General features: G+C 48.5%; 1 protein-coding gene across 1 annotated transcript; it reads left to right on the top strand.

Annotated features, from left to right (window-relative positions):
• The first annotated feature begins 307 nt into the window (after nt 1-307).
• Nucleotides 308-10862, top strand: LOC119459703 (hemicentin-2). The gene is made up of 4 exons (XM_037721351.2): nt 308-535; nt 4025-4175; nt 6614-6724; nt 10549-10862. The coding sequence occupies exons 1-4, from the start codon at nt 308-310 to the stop codon at nt 10860-10862; spliced, it is 804 nt and encodes a 267-aa protein (XP_037577279.2).
• The last annotated feature ends 10212 nt before the right edge of the window (nt 10863-21074 follow it).

Below are 21074 nucleotides of genomic sequence, written 5' to 3'. Positions count from 1 at the left end.
TTTTATCACGGAGCTTCAACCATCGGAAGCGCCGAACCACGCTGGTGTTTCAGGGGGTGCCTGCCGATCCGTTAAAAAGTCGGCATCTTTCTACTTACCCGACCAATTTCTATATCAAGAATGCGTTAACCTCCTATACACATCAACAGGACTGTTACTTGACGCCGGCAAAATTTTTGCGGCGGCAACAACTATTGAGATTTCTTGCCAATGGGCTATAATACTCTCGAGAACGATAACAGAACTGTAATTGAAAAGAGCTGCACCGAGGGAATTTTATGCGGGTAGTAGTACTCTGTTCCCTAAAATGGCCGCGAAGTGTGTGTTGGTCCCTTGGCCCGCACTGCTGGTAGTAGTGTACCCGTGGTGCCTCCTCGTCACTGCCGGTCAGTCACACGGACTGTCCTTCCAAGCGGCTGCTCCGCCAGCCACTTGTCTCCACGTGCCACGCCGAGAGGTGCTTCAAGGTTCCAGCGTGTCCGTGCCTTGCGCTGGGGCAGATCACGACAACGGCGGTCAGATCAGATGGTACAAGGTGAGCCATTTGTTGGAATTTTTTGGGTCAAGCAGAAGAGAGACAGAGAAAGAATAGAATGATGATGTAAAAAAAATTTGCAAGTTCGCATAGTTGTCAAGTTGTGGCACTGAGAAAAAAAAGGGGGAAAGAGGGGTAGCGGCAGAGGATAATAAAAAAAAAACCTAAAGATAAATGCCGCCATCGGCATCAAGATGCACGAAAGAGGGAGCACTTACCAGAAAGTGAGCGTCGCTAACTCATGTAACTATTTGTACAGAACGCTACACGTCACTTGTGTGTGCCACCAATGTGTGGATACGGCCACTCCTTCCTTCCCTGTCCTAAACAATATGTGTTTTACTTCACAAACAGAGAGGGAGAACTAATAATTATTTAAACAATGGCTCGAGAGCTTTTCGGTGAAGTATGTTAATTTAATTATGTTCTGGGCTTTTACGTGCCCAAACCACGATATCATTGTGAGGCACGCCACAGTGGAAGCCTCCGGATTAATGTTCACCACTAGGGCTCTTTAACGTGCACCCAATGGATGGTACACGGGCATTTTCGCATTTCACCCCCATCCAAATGCGGCCGCTGCGGCCGGGATTCGATCCCACGCTCTCGGGCTTAGCAGCGCAACGGCAACATTTGACAGTCAATACAGGTGGGTAAGTGGGTTAGGGGAAGGGAGGTCGAACGACTGTGGACGTTAGGCACTGCTATATACAGTTTGTTCGAATGCGTGCAGATCGAAATGCAGGCAGAACAACGGTCTAAGGACGCGCGTAGGGAACCTCTATATCATAGCTAAGCTGCAGCGCACAGCAGAACAGCCACCAATGTTGGTAGACCCCGTCATCAGCACTGACTGCTAAGCCAAACTTTACGCGGACTCACTGTCGAGCGACAAAATAAGGAAAAGGGCATTCATAATACATGAGCGTGGTATACGCTTTCATTAATTTTATTTTCAAGAAAATATCGCTATGCGAAATAACATTTCTGGTTTATACACTCAAGGTGAGTGAAATCAAGGCGTGTTTCGGGGCTTTCGTTATAGCGCGCGCACCTGGCGATCGCCGCTGGATGTGCCAATATAGCGAAGGCCGGCTTGGAGGAGCACTCGAGTACTTCTGTTGTTGTAAGTTAGGACAAGTCGATAGACCGTTTCAACAAGAGCTTCCTTGGCGTCGCCAGAATGCTATTCTGGCTGTGCTAATTGCGCGTGAACGTCCGCGCAAACACAATGCAGACGCTGCCACGCGTGCCTTTGTACTCCCGCGCCCCAGTCCTGCAGAAAGGAGGTTCTTGCTTTCCTCAATGAATACGTCCATAGTAAGTGGCGAGCATCAGCTTCCGTAGCTAGGAAGGGACCGTTTGCGTGTGTTTCATTCAGGGGAAGTATCGCTAGTTCAATGCACAGTGTAACAACTGGTGTAAGGGCCAGCCCGGCTCATAGCGTCCGACACGCTAGCTTCTTCGCGCTTGTAAGGTTCCAAAGAGAGCAGACACGCGGTTGTATAAAAGCGCGTCAGTCCTTCCGGAGAGAATTTTCACAGGAGTGAAGTAGGGTGAGAGATTGAGGGGAGGTGAGGACAGAGGGAGGATCTGCACCGGGTGGGAAGTGTGTGCCTGCTATTCAGAAGCAGCGCCGAACGGATTCGCAGCATGATCTTGAAACCATTGTACCTTGGAGCGGGTAGTCTGTGTTGCAATAGAAGATGCACATTGACTCGCAGGCTTACAGTGCCTGGTGAAAATTTTTGTTTCTTGACTTTATTGAATGCTCTGAAATCTACAGAAAATTTGGACTATCGTGAGAGATCCGTACCTTGCTTCGAGTCGAACATGGCTTGAGTGATGGCGACCGCGGAAGTAATCATTGTTTTTTAGGCTAACAAGTGCGCGCGCGCTGCCTCATACAGCGTCTGTACGGACGCGACAAGTGTTAACCCATTGTGCGTTACTGGTGTGGCAGTCGCGAGGTATATTTCTGGCTAGCTGCCTTCCTTGTAATCTAGTAATATAGTTAATCGTTATGTGGATTAGGTCACGTGGAGGAATTGGCTCGTGATAATTGTTCATCCGAAGGCTACAATGAAGGTGCGCACAGAGTCGGTGGACAGCCAAAGTAAGTTGTTTTTTAAACCATTGCCGGATGTGTTCTCATGCTTGGAAATTAGCTTCCAATAAAGTTGATGTCAGAGTAAAGCGAAGCAGTGCAGTTATGATGCGTACAGAGGCCCAATAATGAGGCGCCCCCACTGAGCCCAGTCTTTAACAGTTGGTCACCCAAATCGAGCCATCACGCAATATCTATTCGATCTTCGGCTGCTTGTGATGCTATGCATCTGCAGTGTTCTGGTGATGTTTCGTTATTAATTATGGAAGAGGTGAAAATTATCGGCATGAGGAATTGCCATGTCAAAAAGAAATAATAAAAGTGTCCACTGTTTCTTTTTTATTATTGAATAACTTTAGTGCACTTGTTGCCACAGCGAAACTGAAGCTGGGCAGTAGTCACGTCATGTCTGCTTAGCAGAAATCCTAAATCAACCACCACTTTTGAGATATCCGTCAACCAAAGCAGCCTAAATAGCCCATTTGTTTACCAGTTAAGATGATCTTTCTCTGGTTCAAGGAGGCTTTTGTGAAACTGTTAAGTTAAACACCAGTGTATTTCGTAGCACGTTTTAGGAATTGATATTTCGCGACTGGTGCTAGTCTTATGTTTTTTGCTAAACAGACATGACTCTTGTGTTCACGCACTGTCGTTTCTGTCACTGCAAGTCCGTTAGCGCGTCTTCAACGAGCGATTTCTAACCGGGCTGAAGGGTTGCAAACCACCATTATTGATATTAAGAAACAGAAAAGGGGAAAAAAAAACTAAAATTTCGCACACTTGCCTATGTTCCTTTCAAAAGTAAGCTTCTATTTCGTTGACGGCAAAAAGCCGACTGAAATGTTCTTGTTCAATTTTCCGTCCAAACGACTCTGATGACGTCCGCGTTAAGTCACCGATATTGCAGCGCTTTTATTGGCGCCTTTCTTGCACCAGAATGGCTCCCGAGATGTCATTGCTTACTTACAAAGCGTTGACCCCATGCATTAAAGAAAAAAAATCGGTTACCTAACTCCGAGCGAGCGCTGTGAAAAAGAGATAGTTAAAATTAGGAAAGGCGCGGATGTCAAACAGGGCTGACAAAGTGTTTGACTTGGGAAGTTGTTGCGGAACTGTCAACATGGTTGATTTGTTATTCGTTTTTAGGGAAGGAAACGCACGACACGAGAGAAGGAACACATGACCAGCAATACAAGCTAGCCCACAAGTCTGTTTTGTTGAACATGGTTTAGCCGCAAATACTTTGATTTGACTTATTTGCGTCCCTGGCTTGCCGAGCCTCAAACTATAGTAAGCTGAGTCATTTGCTGTTGCATCCGTGAGAGCTACCAGTACGTATTGACGAATGTTTTCAAGGCACTTTCAACATTGCATGTCCGTAGGAAGGCAAGCCCGTATTGCCCGTGCAACAAGGCCCCTTGGCTATAAACGGCTCCTCTCTCAGGCTGACCCAACTGGGCTCGGCTGACTCCGGTTGCTACCAATGTTTGCGGGACAACGGCCGCTGGAGCTCGTATGCCCTCGAGGTCATAGGTAAGCCTAAAGACTCTAAAGGTCACAAGGGTGGCGGTTTTGGGCGAGTTCGCCTTCCATTGTGTTGTTTTATCCTTCGCGAAACGCAGAATCAGAAAACGAAACGTACAATGTAGACAAGAAGAAAGATGAAACAAAAGGGGAGGTGTGTGCGGCGGAGAGGCGATAGACTTATTACGTGACATCGTTGAGCAGCTTGATGTCGCGTACTTGCTGTGAACATTTCTCAATTATCACGTAATAAACACTTAGGAGTTTAACGCTTCCACCTGTTAATTATTGCCTTACCTGTGTGTTCCTGCACTCACGGCACTCGAACTTCGTGTTTTGCTGCAACGAAAAACTGCGCACACAACACACGTGTTCCTGCAAAGGCATCAATAGCTCGAGCCTAAAGGGCTTCGAATTTAACAGCGCCTAACCATTGTCGCTCTTGCAGCAGAAAGTCATGCGGCTGAGCTTCCCAATAGCGATCTCACAGGCGTTCAAGAACGTTATATGCGGATCAAATATAGCGGTTGTAAAAAAAAATCATTATGAATGTGCTCGAAAGCCGCGTTTACATGAATGCGACAGTAGCGCATCGCATTTCCTAGCGCATTTGAGATAGGCGATGTGACGCCGTGTACATGTAGCGCATTAACTCTCCCGATAACGTAGCGTCACATGAGTGAGTCGACTGCCGCCCGTAAATCTACGATCGCCTCGCGCATAAATGCAATGCGCCTTCCTAGCGTATTACCACTGTTTACATGAATGCGATGCGATGCGCCACTGTCGCATTCATGTAAACGCAGCTACATGTCTGCAATGTTTCAAACGAGTTAGTCATATGAGGGCCACGTTCTAAAGCACGTGGTTTAATTTTAAGCAAATTACATTCTTGTTGTAACTGCTCGACAGAAAGAGCGGTGCTGAAAATTTCCTTGTAATTTTCCAAGGTCGCGCATGCCTACTCTTTATTAATTTTCTCCTCAGATAAGTTGTACGAGGAAAAAAAAAGAAAACCGCAGGTTGAAAGCAATTTAGCGTGTTACAAGTATTTACTAACGTGCCCTGGCAACCATGCAAGCCTCGGGCGCGTATTTATGGTTGTTATGTCAGATGTAGGGTAACTGTTGTAGCCACAGCGGAAGACAGTTATGTCCGCACACCAAAAACCAAGTAGCACTGCGCCACGTCGTCTGCCGCAGGGAGCTTGACCAAGCCTGCACTTCCAAAGTAGCGAGTGCAGGAGAACCTTGAACTCGTGCTGAACTGTCCTAACACGAATTCACGTCCAAGAGCCGCTGCACTTTGAAATGCAGGATAAAAGTTCGGCACTCCCTGAACTAGTGCAGAAACTGCAGCCAAATCGAAGACACCTTGAGCTATGCCTCGAACACGATGTGGCGCAGCAGACGACGCACCATATTGGTATCCAAGAAAAGTCTGCTTTCGAAATCTCCACAAGAAGGGTGTTCTGCTAGGCCCTTGGTTTTAAATTCTGAAAACAGTGCAGTTGTTTTTTGTGCGAACATACCAAGTATCGTAATCTAATAAGAATTTGATGATTTGAAACCATTGATACCAATACTCTACTCATTTTGCTTCTTCCCCGGTGCAGCGTGGCAGAGTAGAGTACACCAGCTCAGGTCGACGTCTGCCTTTCGTGTAAATAAAATGTTTATCTCGAAGTGTTGAAAAAGATGCCTTGTAAAAAAAAACCAATTTAAGTTGCACTAGAACACAAACTCTGGCTGCTCAGCTTAATCGCACTAGAAATGGTTTAACTACATGTTGCCCAACTATTTGCCACGCCATGGCAGAGGTTGTCACCAGATGCGAAATAGCTGTATATGGGCGATGTTTCGAGGCACTAATAAAATAGCCGAACAGAGTAGTTTATCAGTTTAGGAAAAAAGCATAGGACGTGGTGCATAGAGCGATAGTACAACTTCGCTTGAAAGAAAGATTGAAATATGTGAAATCTATCCTTGAAATAGAATTATTTAATGACTACGCAATACACGCAGGATACTATTTACTATTACAGAAAGCTCAAATTATGACACACTAAAGTAAATTTTATTGAAGAAAAAAAGTTCAACATTCTAGAGCATCATAAATTTAGACGAAATATTGCACAAATGTCAAAGTTATTATATTCAGTGGCTTTGTTGTAAGTAACTTTGAGTGTCATGCTGCTTTACAACTCGTATTCGCATGGCCATACAAAGAGATAACGTAATGTCGAGAAGGAAATCCGTGCTGTTCCCTCAAAAGACAGCGGAAAGTCAACAGTGTGTCTCGTTCATTCGCCTTGTCCCTCGTTGAACTATCAGCATGACACATTCGACACGACGGCGTACCAAAGCGCTAACATGTAAACAGCGCCCCCCCCCCCGCCCCCCCTCCCTTGTTGTTGTACGAAAACTTCATCCAACTTTCATGTGCAGGTCCGATGTCGCCACCGGAGATCACAGACTCCGACGGAAATGCTGTCGGATCCAAGCTCGGTTCTCTCGTCCAGGGCGAAGCGCTGGAGCTGTTTTGCAGCCCACCCCAGGGTATGGTGGTGTCCAAATACCCGCTCCAGTGACAGCGCTCTCTGGGTAACAGAGGCTAATGTCGAAGGCTAAGCTTTCAGCGGCTGCGTGCGCTGGAACCATTTGCGGAGCCGGAAATGCGCCATAGACGCCATGTATAGAACATCGCTTATCCAGTTAAGGAATGACGTCCTCACTTTAGGCATTTCCGTTCATAGCACTGATGGAAGCAAATCTCCCAGCTTAGCTGCACTCGAGGCATGGTGGACTCACCGTAATTGGGACGCGAGGTTTAGAGATCGGGCGCGCTGTTGATCCGGTCTACTAGCCGATCTGAAAGGTCCCAGTGAAGTTATACTGGGACAGAATTCGCTGGAGGCGGGAACACGCACAATAACAGAACTGCCTCCGTTAAGATATTTCTCCAGCCCCATAGTAAAGCACTGGAACGTGTGCGATTTACGCGGACTGTGCCATGTGTCATACACAGCGCGTGAAAGCCGCCTACCGCGTTGAACCAGGAATACGAGTTCGAAATTGCGGAATTTCGCGGACACGAAAATAATTACTTGAGTTAAAAATATCTGACCCGCAATTTAGTTCACAGACGGGTTACAAACGTCGCCTTGTTAAGTAAAATTAGCCCGTCGCTCACCTCCCCCCCCCCCCTCCCCGCCAAAAAAAAAATACTGGTATTTTTGCAACTACTCCTAATTCACATATGGGCCGTTTAGCTACAACGCGATCGTGCGTACTTAAAAGGAGGCTTTAGCACGAGTACTCCTATATAAAAACGTTGGAACGGAGAAATCGTTTTTCTCTGCAACCACTGCACCGAAGTGGAAGTAGTTTCTTGCACTTAAAAGGAAAAGTTAAGATGGAGTGACTGTTGGAAGTAAGTTTTTTTTATATACAACGTCAATTTTTAAAGAAATATTGTTAAACATTTCACAATGGAAAAAAAATCTTTGGTATCGAGTTTACAACTTTGTAAATTACCAACAAAAAGCATCACAATTAGGTACACTGCCTTCAATAAAAAATATAAAGTGACGAAAAATGATGTGTGAAAATTTCTCTGAAGTGTACCAGTAATCTGTCAGTAGCACTTTTGCAGAACCGTGCTACACATTGTAACAATTTCACATAAGCCTGTAGAATCATATATCAAATTTGTCCAATTTACCGTCCAACGGATGCTGTTGACAAAACTGTGGTACCTGTTTTTGCTGCAAACTTACGAATTTCTAAACTTCAGGCCTGAATTGATTTCAAACACGAATTTCCGAAAAGTTTTCTAAAAGTTTGAGGCACTAAATCGAAATGCCGCTTCAAGGGACGCTACAGTTTAACTTTGCCTTTCGAATGCAACAAAGTTCACTCACATTAGTGCAGCACTTGTCCCATCAAAGCATCTCTGAGTTTTACATGTGTTTGAATGGGGAAATTGAAGTTGGTCCAGAGTTCAGCTTCCTCTTAAGCTAAAACGTTGTTTGTCATGGACGGCAGAGTGGAGCGAAATGGTTGCAAGTATAACATGTCTGACCAATACGTTTACCTTATTCACAACATTGCTACTGAATTAATTGCTTCCGATAGTCAAGACGAGAAGTGCGGTCAATTATTTCTGTAAATCAGGTGCTCAAGGCAATTAAGCGTGCATTCCTTTTTTGAATGTGGCGCGGCTTCAGACATGGTTTGCATTCCTAAAAGCAAGATAAATTACAACTTTCATTTCGCATAATTGCTCTAAATTAGAAAACGCGGTCATGTGCAATGCCCTTATTCACGCAGAACCAGCATTTTAAAAGTTGATCACGACTAGCCTAAACGAAAATGACCTGGTTGAGATTTTCTCTCACGTAATTTAATGTCTCTTTTCTGTTTAACAGCACTTTACACAAGGAACTGCAATGAAAAATCAGCTGCAAAACAAGAGGCAGAACTTTGCATTGGCACAAAAGCCTCGTTTGAAGATTCTCTTGCGGAACCTTCCGTAAGGGAATCTGCCTTCGACTGCTTAAACAAGTTATTTCAAGGCAATTGTACCTGCTCCTTTTTTTTACAGTTAGTAATAGTAATGTTTAGGTTGTTTTTGTATCACTTCTCCACTTGGGGGTCCGAGGCCAACCGCCAGAGACGATATGCGCAAGTGAGGAGTACTGCCGCTAAGAATAGCGGCGATAGGTTCGCCGGAGGCTTCCGATGGATTTGAAACAGACGAGTATGAAGCTTGAAGGAAATTTGGATTTACAAGAACTATTTACAAGAAACACACATTGAGATGCAAGGTGGAACTGGCACCCATAGGGCGACCCTATATCGGCAGAGCCGATGGTGCATAACACCTCAAGTTGAGTCTAGAACGCCACGGTCGAGGCAACGGAACTCCGTTTTCTATCCCTCTGTGCCCCACCCCAACCATTTACAACCCAATCGCCACCAAGGGGTTTTGAGTATGTCCATCGGCACACCAATCACTAACCCTGTACGAGGATCATTGTGTGATTCGTCCGCCGGCTATTCAAGCATTAACCCTCGTCCACGCCCCCACGATTTAAGCTCTTTCTTCCTCTCCCTAAAAAACAACATACAAAAAACGCAACAAGGGAGGGGGCCAAACGCATGGCAATCGTACCCCGCAAAAAGCCCAACACAATGGGCACAATAAAATACTAATAAACAGGGCGCACCTGCAAACTAAGGCGGCAGGGTGATTGACCTATGCTACGTCGCCTTGTCCCCCGCTCGTAACCACGTACACCTTTTTTGAAAAATCCGATAGCATAGTAGCTTAGTGATTGCGGGCCATAAGTCAACGTAAGCTGTCAATGCGACACTTTAGGCTCGAGTACACTTTTGAAGTAAGCACTCGTTCTGAAAGAGGTTCCTGCAATGGTCAATTGGATACGATCTTTGGAACGGTTTCCCAACAACGGTACCAATGGGCACGGTGGGTGCAGTGCCTAGTGAATACGAGTTCACGCCTTCTGTGCCGTCACCGCGGGTCACCCGCCACTGACAACCAATTATCCCATTGTGCTTCGCTCGTCAAGCAATTAAGAAGCAACAATTAAATATATAAGTCATGCTTTTCAGCAGCAGGCTTAGAGTGATCAACAGCTGTTTTTTGAACCTATGAAAAACAACCCGTTACCTAACACTAATTATACTCAATTCGTGTCACACAACAGTTTATTATTACTACGAGTTCCCAATATTTGCGGAATAAAGGTCTTGTCATTATCAGGCATCTCATTTTCGAAATATTTGACGGCTTATGTGAAGTAATGCTGTTAAACATGATAGTTGGATGCTGGATTGTTGATTCGCGTTACTAGAGCAACCTAAACGGTACGTAAATAAAAGATGCAAACGCTACAAACACTGTTTTTTTTTCTCTCCTGCGTTTGTGTTGTGTGCTTCTCTCCGTGTCCCAATCACGAATCAAGAATTAATCGTAAAGTCCATGACTCAGCTATTATAGTTTAAAGCAGCCCTAAAACCTGTATTAGTTCGTAACTATATTGCTGTACTGCCCTCATTGCCTCAGCATCCTTGTGGTAGTTTCATACCTTTATGTTTATGCCGTTATTAATTTTTCGTAGTTTTTGTAGGGCATTGTTATGTCCAGTGTTACATTCGTCTTCTTACTGTCTACCCGGTGTGCTTTTAACGTTGCCTCTCTCGACATCGGTATAGTCCTACGATCTTCGGGCTACACTTTGGTCTTAGGCAAAACGACTTCGGAGTTTGTGATCCCATAATTTGTAAATATATATTTCTACGCACTTGCACCGCTACCTTCGCGCTAATAAAATTTCGAAATCCGTCCGTTGCCTCAGCGTTTCCCAGTGCACGCATCCGGTGGCAGCTGCAAGACCAGTGGGGTCCCGCGTCTTCGGCCGCCGCTGGCACGACGGTGTTGCTGAGCGGCACGGGATCGCTCCTACGCGTCGAGGCGCTGGACCGACGCCACCACGGAATGAAGATACGCTGCACGGCCAGCCGGCCCGTGGCTGGTGCTGCGTCGGCGGCTGTCACGCTGGACATCTACCGTAAGGACGACCTAATCCCTTTTCCAACTGTCCTTTTGTTCGAATACTTGGGGGGCACCACCATGAAAACGACCCTTACGTCGTTTGACGCTAAGTTGTGAGCGAGAAAGAAGCGAGTGATATGTGTTTCGACGGGCGTTATCTGAGCAGCTGGGCCAACTTCAAGGCGTGCCTATAAGACCAAGGTGAGTTACGTAATCCTTTACAGCGAAGCTGCCTGCCTCTAGTTGGCCGAGATTTTTTCGAGCTGTCGTCCTCACAAAGTGCATACATTCTTTGGTATCACGCGGACAACATACAGCACACCATTCCTTTCAGTAAAAAACAAGCACAAAACAATCATCCAAACCACATAATTGATGATAAGGCGCTCCTGCTAACAATGCGAAGCACGTAAAGCTCCCCGCGTACGTTTCCCGGTAAAGATTACGGTCGCGCAAGCTGCCGCGGCGAAGGCACCTTGCGACGTCGGGAGTGACGTCACTAGCCTTTCACATAAAAAGGAACCAGCCTAGCAACTGGTTTCTTTGTTGTTGCAGCAACGCTATTGGTAGCCAACGTGAATACGAGGATCAGCAAAGGGAAAAGAAACGGGAATGCGACCAGCGGCGGCATGCTGCCGCTGGTCGTATTGCCCTGGAGTTCCAGCACAGGGGAAGCCTGCAGTCCACACGTCCACATTCTCCTGGGGCTGAATAGTGCGCCGGCAGAGGAATAGACGATATTCAAAACCTGCACGCGCGCTTCACCACACGCCTCCTTTGATGTAACCAAGATGGCGAACCTCGGGCTAGAATCTTACTTGAAGTATGAGCATGCGGTATGGTGGCATCATACCGTCCAATCTTTCAAAACGCGTGTCTCAGCTTTAACAGCGCTACTAACGTCAACGCGGCCATATTGGTTAGGGCAAGTTAGCTGTGTAGGAAAGGCCACTTTCGCATATCGCCTATTGAGCAATGAAGGATTGCATAGTCCACTCAGCAGTTGTAGTGGTTGTTTTCAACAGCATCGCTGGACATCCACTTTTGTAGGGCCGGTATGGCGAGTCACAGTTTCTTTTAACTTCTCGTCGTTTTAACAGAAAGAATACAGACCATGGAAACGGGAAAGGCAGAAGTATAAACGGAACTTTGAAACTTTAATAAGGATATTTCCTACTCATGCGAGGGTCAAGGATAAAATGAAAGAAAGAGGGGGGGGGGGGGAAGGGGTGTAAGGGCTTAACAAAGCAAATATACAAAAAGAAACTCTCATTGTAAATTTGTGGGGTTTTACGGGCCAACACCGCGATATAAGATTAGGAGGCACGCCTTAGAAGGAGACTCCTGGATCTGCCTGTGTACTAGTGGACGTGTTATCATTCAAAGCAAAAATACAAAGACGTATATCATATGTTGAGTATAATTTGTCTGACTACAACGTGCAGTGACTGGGGTGCACGTTGCCTGCTGTAATTTTCAAAGCTGCATACTGCAGAACGACGAAGCCATGTGCGCAGCAAGATAAACGAGTTTTTCACAGCGCACACACACACACACACACACACACACACACACACACACACACACACACACACACACACACACACACACACACACACACACACACACACAATATATATATATATATATATATATATATATATATATATTTCTTCTCGCGCAGGCCGCTTATCAGAGATCACATAGAGTTCTAGAGCACCGCCAATTACATAAAATTTTATTTCTCTTCCTGGCTCCTGCTGAAAAATTTCTGAACATACTTAACAATTTCTTGAATAAGAAACTTTTTATCCTTACGTAAACAGTTCACTTCAGTTGATAACTATTGACCTTCCCTTTAATGCTGTATCATCTGGTGTACCCCAAGGCAGTGTAATCGACCCATAATTGTTCCTAATCTATGTTACTGACTGACCAGTAAACATCACATCGACAATGACATTGTTCGCCGACGATTGCATTATTTATCGCAAAATCCGTTCTGTTAACGACCATATAGCTCTCCAGGAACGTCTCGTCCGCATTACGACCTGGTGCTCATCATGGCAAATGTGCCTTCACTGATAAATGCCGATTATTGATATTTAGCTGCCAGGGACCAACTTCTGTGTGTACTTATTCACCTAATAACAGTCCAGTCACGCTCGCGTCATCATATAAGTACCACCGCGTTCATTTTCTTCCAAATCTTTCATGGACAACCCACACAGAAAAAAATCACTGCTAAAGCTAACCGCATATTAGGCTATTAAAAGCGCAACCTTTCCCGAATCGCCACTTCGACTCGGGAACTCTCCTATCAAACATTTGTTCGCCCTCAACTTGAATACGCATCTTCGATTTGGTCACCTCATCGATAATGCCTAATTCATTCTTTTGAAGGTGTACACTATCGTGTCGCTCGTTTTATTGCATGAGACTACAGCCGCAATTCCAGTGTAAACAACATTAAGTCATCGTTGTCCCTCCCGTCTTTAGTATTTCGCAGAACAATCGCTCTTAATTGCCTGTTCCATAAACTTGTTTATAGCCACCATCCATTTACCCAACTTCTTACAGAGCCGAATCGTACCGATTGCATAATCACCTCAGTTTCAAACAACTTTCGGGAAAAATCACCGCATTCAAGTTATCAGCCTTGCCACTTGCAATCATATATTGTAATGGTCTTCCTGACAGCATTATTCCCATCTCTTACGCCGTTATCTTAAAAAAAGACGCAGAATTTTGTTTTCAAGTGGTTCCTTTTCGTGTCATTTTTCAATTTGTTTGTTTATTTATTATGATATAATGATTTTCAAATAACAATGTTCAAACTGCTTCGGTTCGTACCCAAATTTGTGACCCCCATCACAAAACACTCAAGTTGGAGCCTGTGAGGTATCTGAATAAATAAAGCCCCCTCCAGGTATGCGATTGTATGCGTCGTTTACTGCTTCTTTGCGGTGTTATTTCGCTTTATAATCGTAATATATGCTTTTTTTTTCTTATTCCGTGACCCCAATACCCCCCCCCCCCCTAACGGTATATTCGTACACTCGTTATTTACATGCAAATAGAGTATTTGCCTTTACAGCTTGTTCTCGAGACTCGGGATTTAAAGTGCACTTATTTGCCTTCAGCGCCAACCAACTCTAGTGCGTTTACCAACACGTGCGTTTACTGAAGTGGTCTCGAACTCTCTCGTGCAGTGGCTCCGGTTCAGGCCCTGCTCGTAGCGCCGGGGTCCCTTAGTGGCCGGCGTGCCCGCCGAGCTGGAGTGCGTTGCCTGGGGCTCGCGACCTGAGCCGACACTGCGCTGGACATTGGGCGGCCGTCCGCTGGCCTCAGCCTTCAGCCACTGGGACGGCCGGAACGTGAGCACGGCCACGGTCACGCTGAGACCGGCGCCGGCAGACAACGGACGCCGCCTGGTGTGCGCCGCCAGTAACGCTAGGACTCCCGCCATCCCGCCCGTGCAGGACTCGCGCCGACTGGACGTGCACTGTAAGTACGCCGCCGACATTATCTCCATACTGATGACGCAGGCCTTCCTCGGAGATTTCGAAGACAAGCACCCTTACGCTATACCAGCCGATTCCATCGTTTAGGGAATAATTTTTGAAGCGAACTTTTCTTGGCGAGCCCTCCCAGACTTTCCTGACCGCGGATTTCTTGCCGAATATATATACACGAGCACCTCCACCAGTGTCGCAAGATGCGAAAAACGGCACACAGAACGACGGTGGTGCGACAGCAAACACAGGCTCTATATTCAAGGCCCAGCAATAATTGTCCGCGCCAACTTTAACTTCTTCGGCGAGAGAGATGCTTGCGCTCGTGTCCATCCCTTCATTGTCTTCTTTAGTCGTGACATTATATATATATATATATATATATATATATATAGGAAAATCAGAAGCACAACTTCGCGGTTATCTTAGGTTTAATATTTTCCCAACAGTTTCGGTCGGTGGACCGACCTTTTTCAAAAGGTCGGTCCACCGACCGAAACTGTTGGGAAAATATTAAACCTAAGATAACCGCGAAGTTGTGCTTCTGATTTTCCTAAATACGCTTGGCCCATTGAAAAATCCAGTTACTATATATATATATATATATATATATACAAACGTTACATGACCATGCCCACGAAGTGGCTCACACGAACCATGCAGACTGACCACGTATTTCCAGCTTTATTCTACGCAAAAAAAGACAAAACACTTCCTACATAAAACCGGAACATTTATTGTCCTGTCACTGGCATCTCTAAAACTCACCGATCTGTTAATGTAATGGTCACATATGTATATACCGCATTCTTTTATCCACATTATTCATTTGATTTTGTCACTCATTACGTGCCAGCAGGTTCTTGCCCAAGCCTCCAGAATGTGCTGGTGCCACTGCGTACTATTCCTAAAATAAAACGCGAACGTATGTCAGGTCACAGACAGCTCTAAAGCACGCCAATCGGTTCATAAAATAGTTATTTATATTTCACGAAATCCTTGCTCTACTGCTCGGCCAATCCTCCAGAATTTGTATGTCCCACTGTTACACAAGAGTTTCAGAATACCTAGAGAAAAGCAAGTTTTATTGAATCCTTGATGGGGTCAAAGGCGGCCAGAAAGGCGGGAGACAGCCTCTCTCGCTCCCTCCCTTAGACGGCGGCCAGTCTTTGTAGTCTAGCGGCGTCCGCGGCCATCTGGACGACCCAGAGCCGATCCTCCGGATCGCTGCTGAGCAGCATAGCCTTCCACTGGTCAGCAGCGGTAATGGTGAGTGTAAGCTGGGTGCCATGTTGGTGAGTGTGCGTGACCTTTGGGCAGGCCCAAATAGTGCGATGTAGGTCGGAAGGATGGTTACAGAGCGTGCAGAGCGGGAGTAAATTTCGGGCTAGATGCGATGGCAGAACTTATGGTTAGGGAAGGTGTTTGTTTGAAGATAAGCACCATGTGGTAGACTGTCCTTTGCTGATTGAGCAGTGAGGGGGTGGGTATTTCAAGTGCGCCATGCGATAGTATTGTAGGATCTCACCGGAAGTGAGCATGCGGTCCCTCGCCTACGACTCTTGCAAGTTGTCTTATGCGTCCCGATTACCTGACTCGAGCGCTGATTGCCGCTCTCCGCCAAAAATGGCGTGCGAGCTCGGTGGACGAATTCTCGGGCGGCGCTGTGGGTGGCTTCGTTGCCAGCGAGACCGGAGTGGCCCGGGGCCCAGATCAGCTGTACTGTGCAGGGTCGGTCGGGGGGGGTTATATTTAAGCATACCAAATGCTAAACTAGAAATTAAACCATTGAGAAAATTACGCACTGCTGTCTTCGAAGTCGATTATTACTGTTGCATGCGTGGAGGCGTATGCGAGAGCTATCCCCAGGTATAGTGGCGCGGACCGTAGCGGCGATGATGTCATCGTGCGAAGACCCGGTGAAGGCCGTAATGACCATAGCTGCCTGCCGAGGGTACTCAGCCGCTTCTACACTGGCGGGCGTTGGCCGTAGAAACGGGGAGGCGGAGAGCCGTCTTGTGCGCTCTCTTAATTATTGTGTTGAGTTTGTGCTTGTTTGTTACATTTAGGTGTAGATAGGGTGCAATGTAGGCAATGTGGCTGGTGCATGTGAAGACCCGGACTAGCGTGTGCCGATATTGCGGCCTATGCCAATGTAGGCCAATCGCGTGAGGCGAAACCGAACGTTAGCTTTTCGAACGCGTACAAGATAGCGGCCATGAGCGTGTTGTGCTCCGTCATTCCGTGCTGGCGACTGGCGATGCGTGCAATAAGACGGGCTGTTTATTGGGCCCGCTGGACGAGTTGCTATAGCACTTCGGTGTTACGCCTGTTCTTTGCAGGCGTAAATCGAGGATACGCATGCTGTCTACTTCAGCGATGCGGTGGCAGCGTGTAAATAGTTCAATGTAAGGAGGGTCAGATGGCACATGAGGGCGCCTCTCTGTGGCCAGGTAGGAGTTCAGATTTAGTAGCGGGGCAGGCGAGTGCTGGGCCTTGACGTAAGTGATTACCGTATTGATGGCTTGCTGCAGGGTATCTTGAATGTGTCCGGCGTTGCCTCCTGTTACCCACCGGGTAATGTCGCCCGCGTAGAGGCTGTGGTGTAGGGATGGTATGCTGTCGAGAAGGGAGGGTATAGACCAAGCATGGCCGCGTTAAATCGAAATGGGGAGAGCACTGACCCTTGCGATGTGCCTCGGCCTCCGAGGGTGATGGGCGGAGAGCTAATACCCCCCACGCTGACCGTAGCTGCGCGATGCGAAAGGAAGTTGTAGTGCCCACCGACGCTGCTAAGTGGGAACGCTTAGGTCGGCGCTCTTGGCTGGCGCTTTGGGCCGGCTGGGAATGACGACGACAATAAAGTTGGGCGGCGCGTGCTAACGGCGCAAGCACGGCACGCTCTAGTCCATTCTGAAAACTCAGTGCTGCTCTTGCTTTGGCGCTCCGCTGTGACCTCTCGGTTCCCGACAGTGGTGCCTCCGGCCTAAGAAATGACCGACCCCAGCAACCTCTCGCCCTCAGGTAACCTTCCGCCTGACGCTACCTCGCCCACACGGGACGTCGCACCTCTACAGCCCCACCTGCCCACGTTCTGGCGCAAGAACCCGCAGGTTTGGTTCGCCCAGATTGAAGCCATATTATATCTGCACCACATCACCTCGGACACTTCGCGGTTTCGCCACTAACTTCTTGGCACGTAAAACCCCATAAATAATTACTTTTCAACCTGTCTTCTGAGGTGGCTCAAGAAGTGCCGGACGTTATCGCTGCACTTTTGAGTGATGCCCCATACCAGCAACTGAAGCAGCGTATTTTAGAACGCACCACGGCGTCTGAGAGCGCGCACCTCCAGAACCTGCTCACCGCCGAGGACCTTGGAGATCGCCACCCTTCCCAGCTGCTCAACAGCATGTGACAGCTCCTGGGCACAAGCAATGTCGACTTGAACCATGCGCTATTGAGGGAGCTCTTCCTACAGCGCTTACCACAGTCCACCCGCCTTGTATTGGCCGCTACAGAGGCTTGACGCTCGACCGCCTCACCCAGCTTGCTGATCGTGTCCACGATGCGACTTCTCCTTCAGTCGTCGTCCTCTGTTCAACGTCACAGTCCTCAATCATGGCCCCGTTAGAGTTCCGGATCGACCAGCTCGCCGTCTCTATCGACGCTCTTCGGACGTCCTTCCATGACCAGCGCGGCTCCACTTTATGTCCCAGCCGCCGTCCCTCTTCCTCGACCAGTCGCCGTTCCCACAGTCTTTGACGCTCGCCTATCTGCTGGTACTATCGTACTTTCCAGCATCGCGCCCGTCGGTGCAAGTACCCATGCGAATGGTCGGGAAACGCACCGCGAGATCACTGACGGCTGCATGTGACCTCGCCTTACAACCTGGCCGCCTTTTCATAATCATGGATCGCATTTCCGGCCTGCGGTTCCTTGTAGACACGGGTGCCGAGGTTAGTGTACTGCCGCCCTCCAAGCGTTACCGCGTTTCTAAGTCACCTGTACCTACGCTCCGCACGGCAAACTCTACCTCCAGTGCCACGTATTGTCTGCGGTCCCTCACTCCCGACCATGGCCTGCGGTGCACGTTCCTGTGGGTCTTCATTGTGGCCGACGTCCATCAGCCTATCCTCGGCTCCGACTTCCTGACCCATTTCGATCTCGACGTCAGCATGCACCTCCATCGCCTGATTGACAGCAAGACGCGCCTCTCCATCTCTGGCGTTCTGTCGGCTGTCGCTCCCACTGGCATCCGCTCGCTGATCCCATCATGCCCGTACGCTCGAATCCTCGAAGATTTCCCTGAAGTGACGAGGCCCTGCAATTTAAATCAGCCACCCAAGCACCGCGTCACCCACCACATTGTCACGCGTGGTCCACCCGTCGGAGCTCATCCGCGCCACCTCATCGGTGAGCGTCTGGCCATTGCTAAACAGGAATTCGAGCACATGTTTCAGCTGTAGGTATTATTCACCCTTCCTCCAGAAGTTGGACCTCCAAACTCCATCTGGTGCCCAAGAAAGAATCGGGTCACTGCCGTCCTTGCGGTGACTACCGGGTGCTCAACGCTCACACGGTACATGATAGCTATCCCCTTCCACACATCGAAGATTTCACAGGCCATTTGGAAGGACGCAAAATCTTTAGTAAAGTGGACCTTGTCAAGGCCTATCACCAAATCCCCGTTGAGCCTGCCGATATCCCGAAGACAGCCATTACTACACCCTTCGGCCTGTTCGAGTATGTGCGCATGCCCTTTGGGTTACGCAACGCAGCTCAAACGTTCCATCGATTCATCACCGAGGTAACGCGCGGCCTTCCGGCTGTATTTGCCTACATCGACGACATCCTCATCGCGAGTCCCAATCCACAACATCAAGAGCCTCACCTGCAGGAACTCTTTTAATGCCTTCAACAATTTGGCCTGGTTGTCAACCCCCACGAATGCGTATTTGGGTCTTCCGAGCTCAAGTTCCTGGGACAGCACATCTCGGCGCTGGGAATTCGTCCGTTGCCCTCTCACGTCCAGGCCGTGAAAGACTTCCCAGCATCCGCTATCCTATGCCGGCTGCGTGAGTTCTTGGGCCTAGTGAATTGCTCCCGACTTTTTATTCCGCACTGCGATGAGCTTCTACACCCACTGACTGACCTTCTTCGCACGACCAAGGGCTGCTCATCCGCAATTTCCCGGTCTCCCGAAGCTGAAGTTGCTTTCAGGGCTGCTAAACAAGCTGTCGCCGATGCAGTACTTCTCATCCACCCGAGGACTAACGTGCCAACCCGCATCATGGTGGATGCTTCCAGTGTGCCCATCGACACTGTTCTCCAGCAGAAAATCAACTCCTAGTGGCGCCCACTGGGCTTCTCTCTCGGAAGCTCCAACCTGCCGAGACTCGCTACAGGCGTTTTTGGCCGCGAGCTGCATCGCCATCTACACCTACTATCCAGCACTTCCGACAGTTCTTGGAGGGCCAGCCATTCTATGTTCTAATGGATCATAAGCCTCTGGTGTATGTCTTCCGTAGAAACTCTTCCAAGTACGTCGCACGTGAACTTCGTCAACTGGCCTATCTATCGGAGTTCACAACGGATATCCGGCACATCAAAGGCACCGACAACGAGGCAGCTGATGCACTTTCACGCATCACCTCCCTCGGCACTTCTACATCGACTGTAGATTGGGGAGGTCTAGCTCGTGCGCAGAGGGCAGACCCTGAGTTGCAAGCGCTGTGTGACCATCCCCGTTACCTCCGTCTACAACTCATTCCTCATCCGTATGTGCCTGGCTCCCTCTGGTGCGACATGTCAGCGGCGGCACCTCGCCCATTCATTCCGGCTGGCTTCCGTCGTGCAGTGTTCCAATCACTTCATGACATCTGCCATCCCAGCATCCGAGCCACGCAGCGCCTCGTTACACAGCGGTATGTCTGGCCAAGCATTAACACCGATGTTCGTCAGTGGGCACGCTCGTGCCTCGCATGCCAGACCACCAAAATGACCCGCCACACGAAGACTCCCACGCAGTCGTTCTTGCCACCTGGCTGCGGCTTTGACCACGTCCATCTTGATTTGGTTGAACCACTCCCTCACTCTCACGACTGCCGCTACATTCTACGAATGATCTACCTCTTCACCTGTTGGCCCGAAGCCGTGCCCATTCCGGACATCACTGCAGAAACGGTCGCCAAAGCCTTCGTTTCAGCATGGGTTTCTCGCTTCGGCTGCCCCAGCATTGTGACAACTGATCGCGGCCGGCAATTTGACTGCACACTCTTCACTTCGCTCAGCCGCCTGCTTGGCACTAAGCACTGCCGTACCACTCAGCATATCATCCCTGGGCGAACGGCATGGTTGAGCGGCTCCATCGACAGCTCAAGGCTGCCTTCACTTCGCGCCTTGATCTCGACCACTGGGTCGACCAGCTTCCTATGGTGCTTCTCGGCCTACTTGCCATCCTTCGTCGCGACCTTGGCTGTTCAGCCGCCTACGGCGCACTCGTCTACACCGCACCCCTGCGGCTTCCTGGAGACTTGTTCGTTCCTTCGGCCCCTTCGCCCCAGCCGCTACAGTACCTCCAACGCCCGCAGGACTGCATTCAGCAACTGCGCCCCGTACCGCCTCGATCATCGGACCACAGCATCTTTGTGCACCCGGACCTTGCGTCTTCGTCCCACCTGTTCCCCAGACGAGACACTGTAAAGGCGCCTCTTACACCATCCTACGACGGAGCGTACCGTGTCCTCCACAAGACGCAAAAGTCCGCCACCATCCTATTGAATGGTCGCGAAGAGGTCATTTCGTTAGACCG

The sequence above is a fragment of the Dermacentor silvarum genome, chromosome 7 (assembly GCF_013339745.2).
Source record: "Dermacentor silvarum isolate Dsil-2018 chromosome 7, BIME_Dsil_1.4, whole genome shotgun sequence".
NCBI classification, from domain to species: Eukaryota; Metazoa; Arthropoda; class Arachnida; order Ixodida; family Ixodidae; genus Dermacentor; species Dermacentor silvarum.
This window is presented reverse-complemented; position numbering and strand designations above follow the sequence as displayed.

What these genes read in the sequence shown, in the direction of transcription:
- LOC119459703 (XM_037721351.2), top strand. Translation starts at nt 308, where the DNA reads ATGGCCGCGAAGTGTGTGTTGGTCCCTTGGCCCGCACTGCTGGTAGTA. An exon ending in GTCAGATCAGATGGTACAAG is followed by an intron (nt 536 to 4,024) that starts GTGAGCCATTTG and finishes GCATGTCCGTAG; the next exon opens with GAAGGCAAGCCCGTATTGCC. An exon ending in GTTTTGCAGCCCACCCCAGG is followed by an intron (nt 6,725 to 10,548) that starts GTATGGTGGTGT and finishes CCGTTGCCTCAG; the next exon opens with CGTTTCCCAGTGCACGCATC.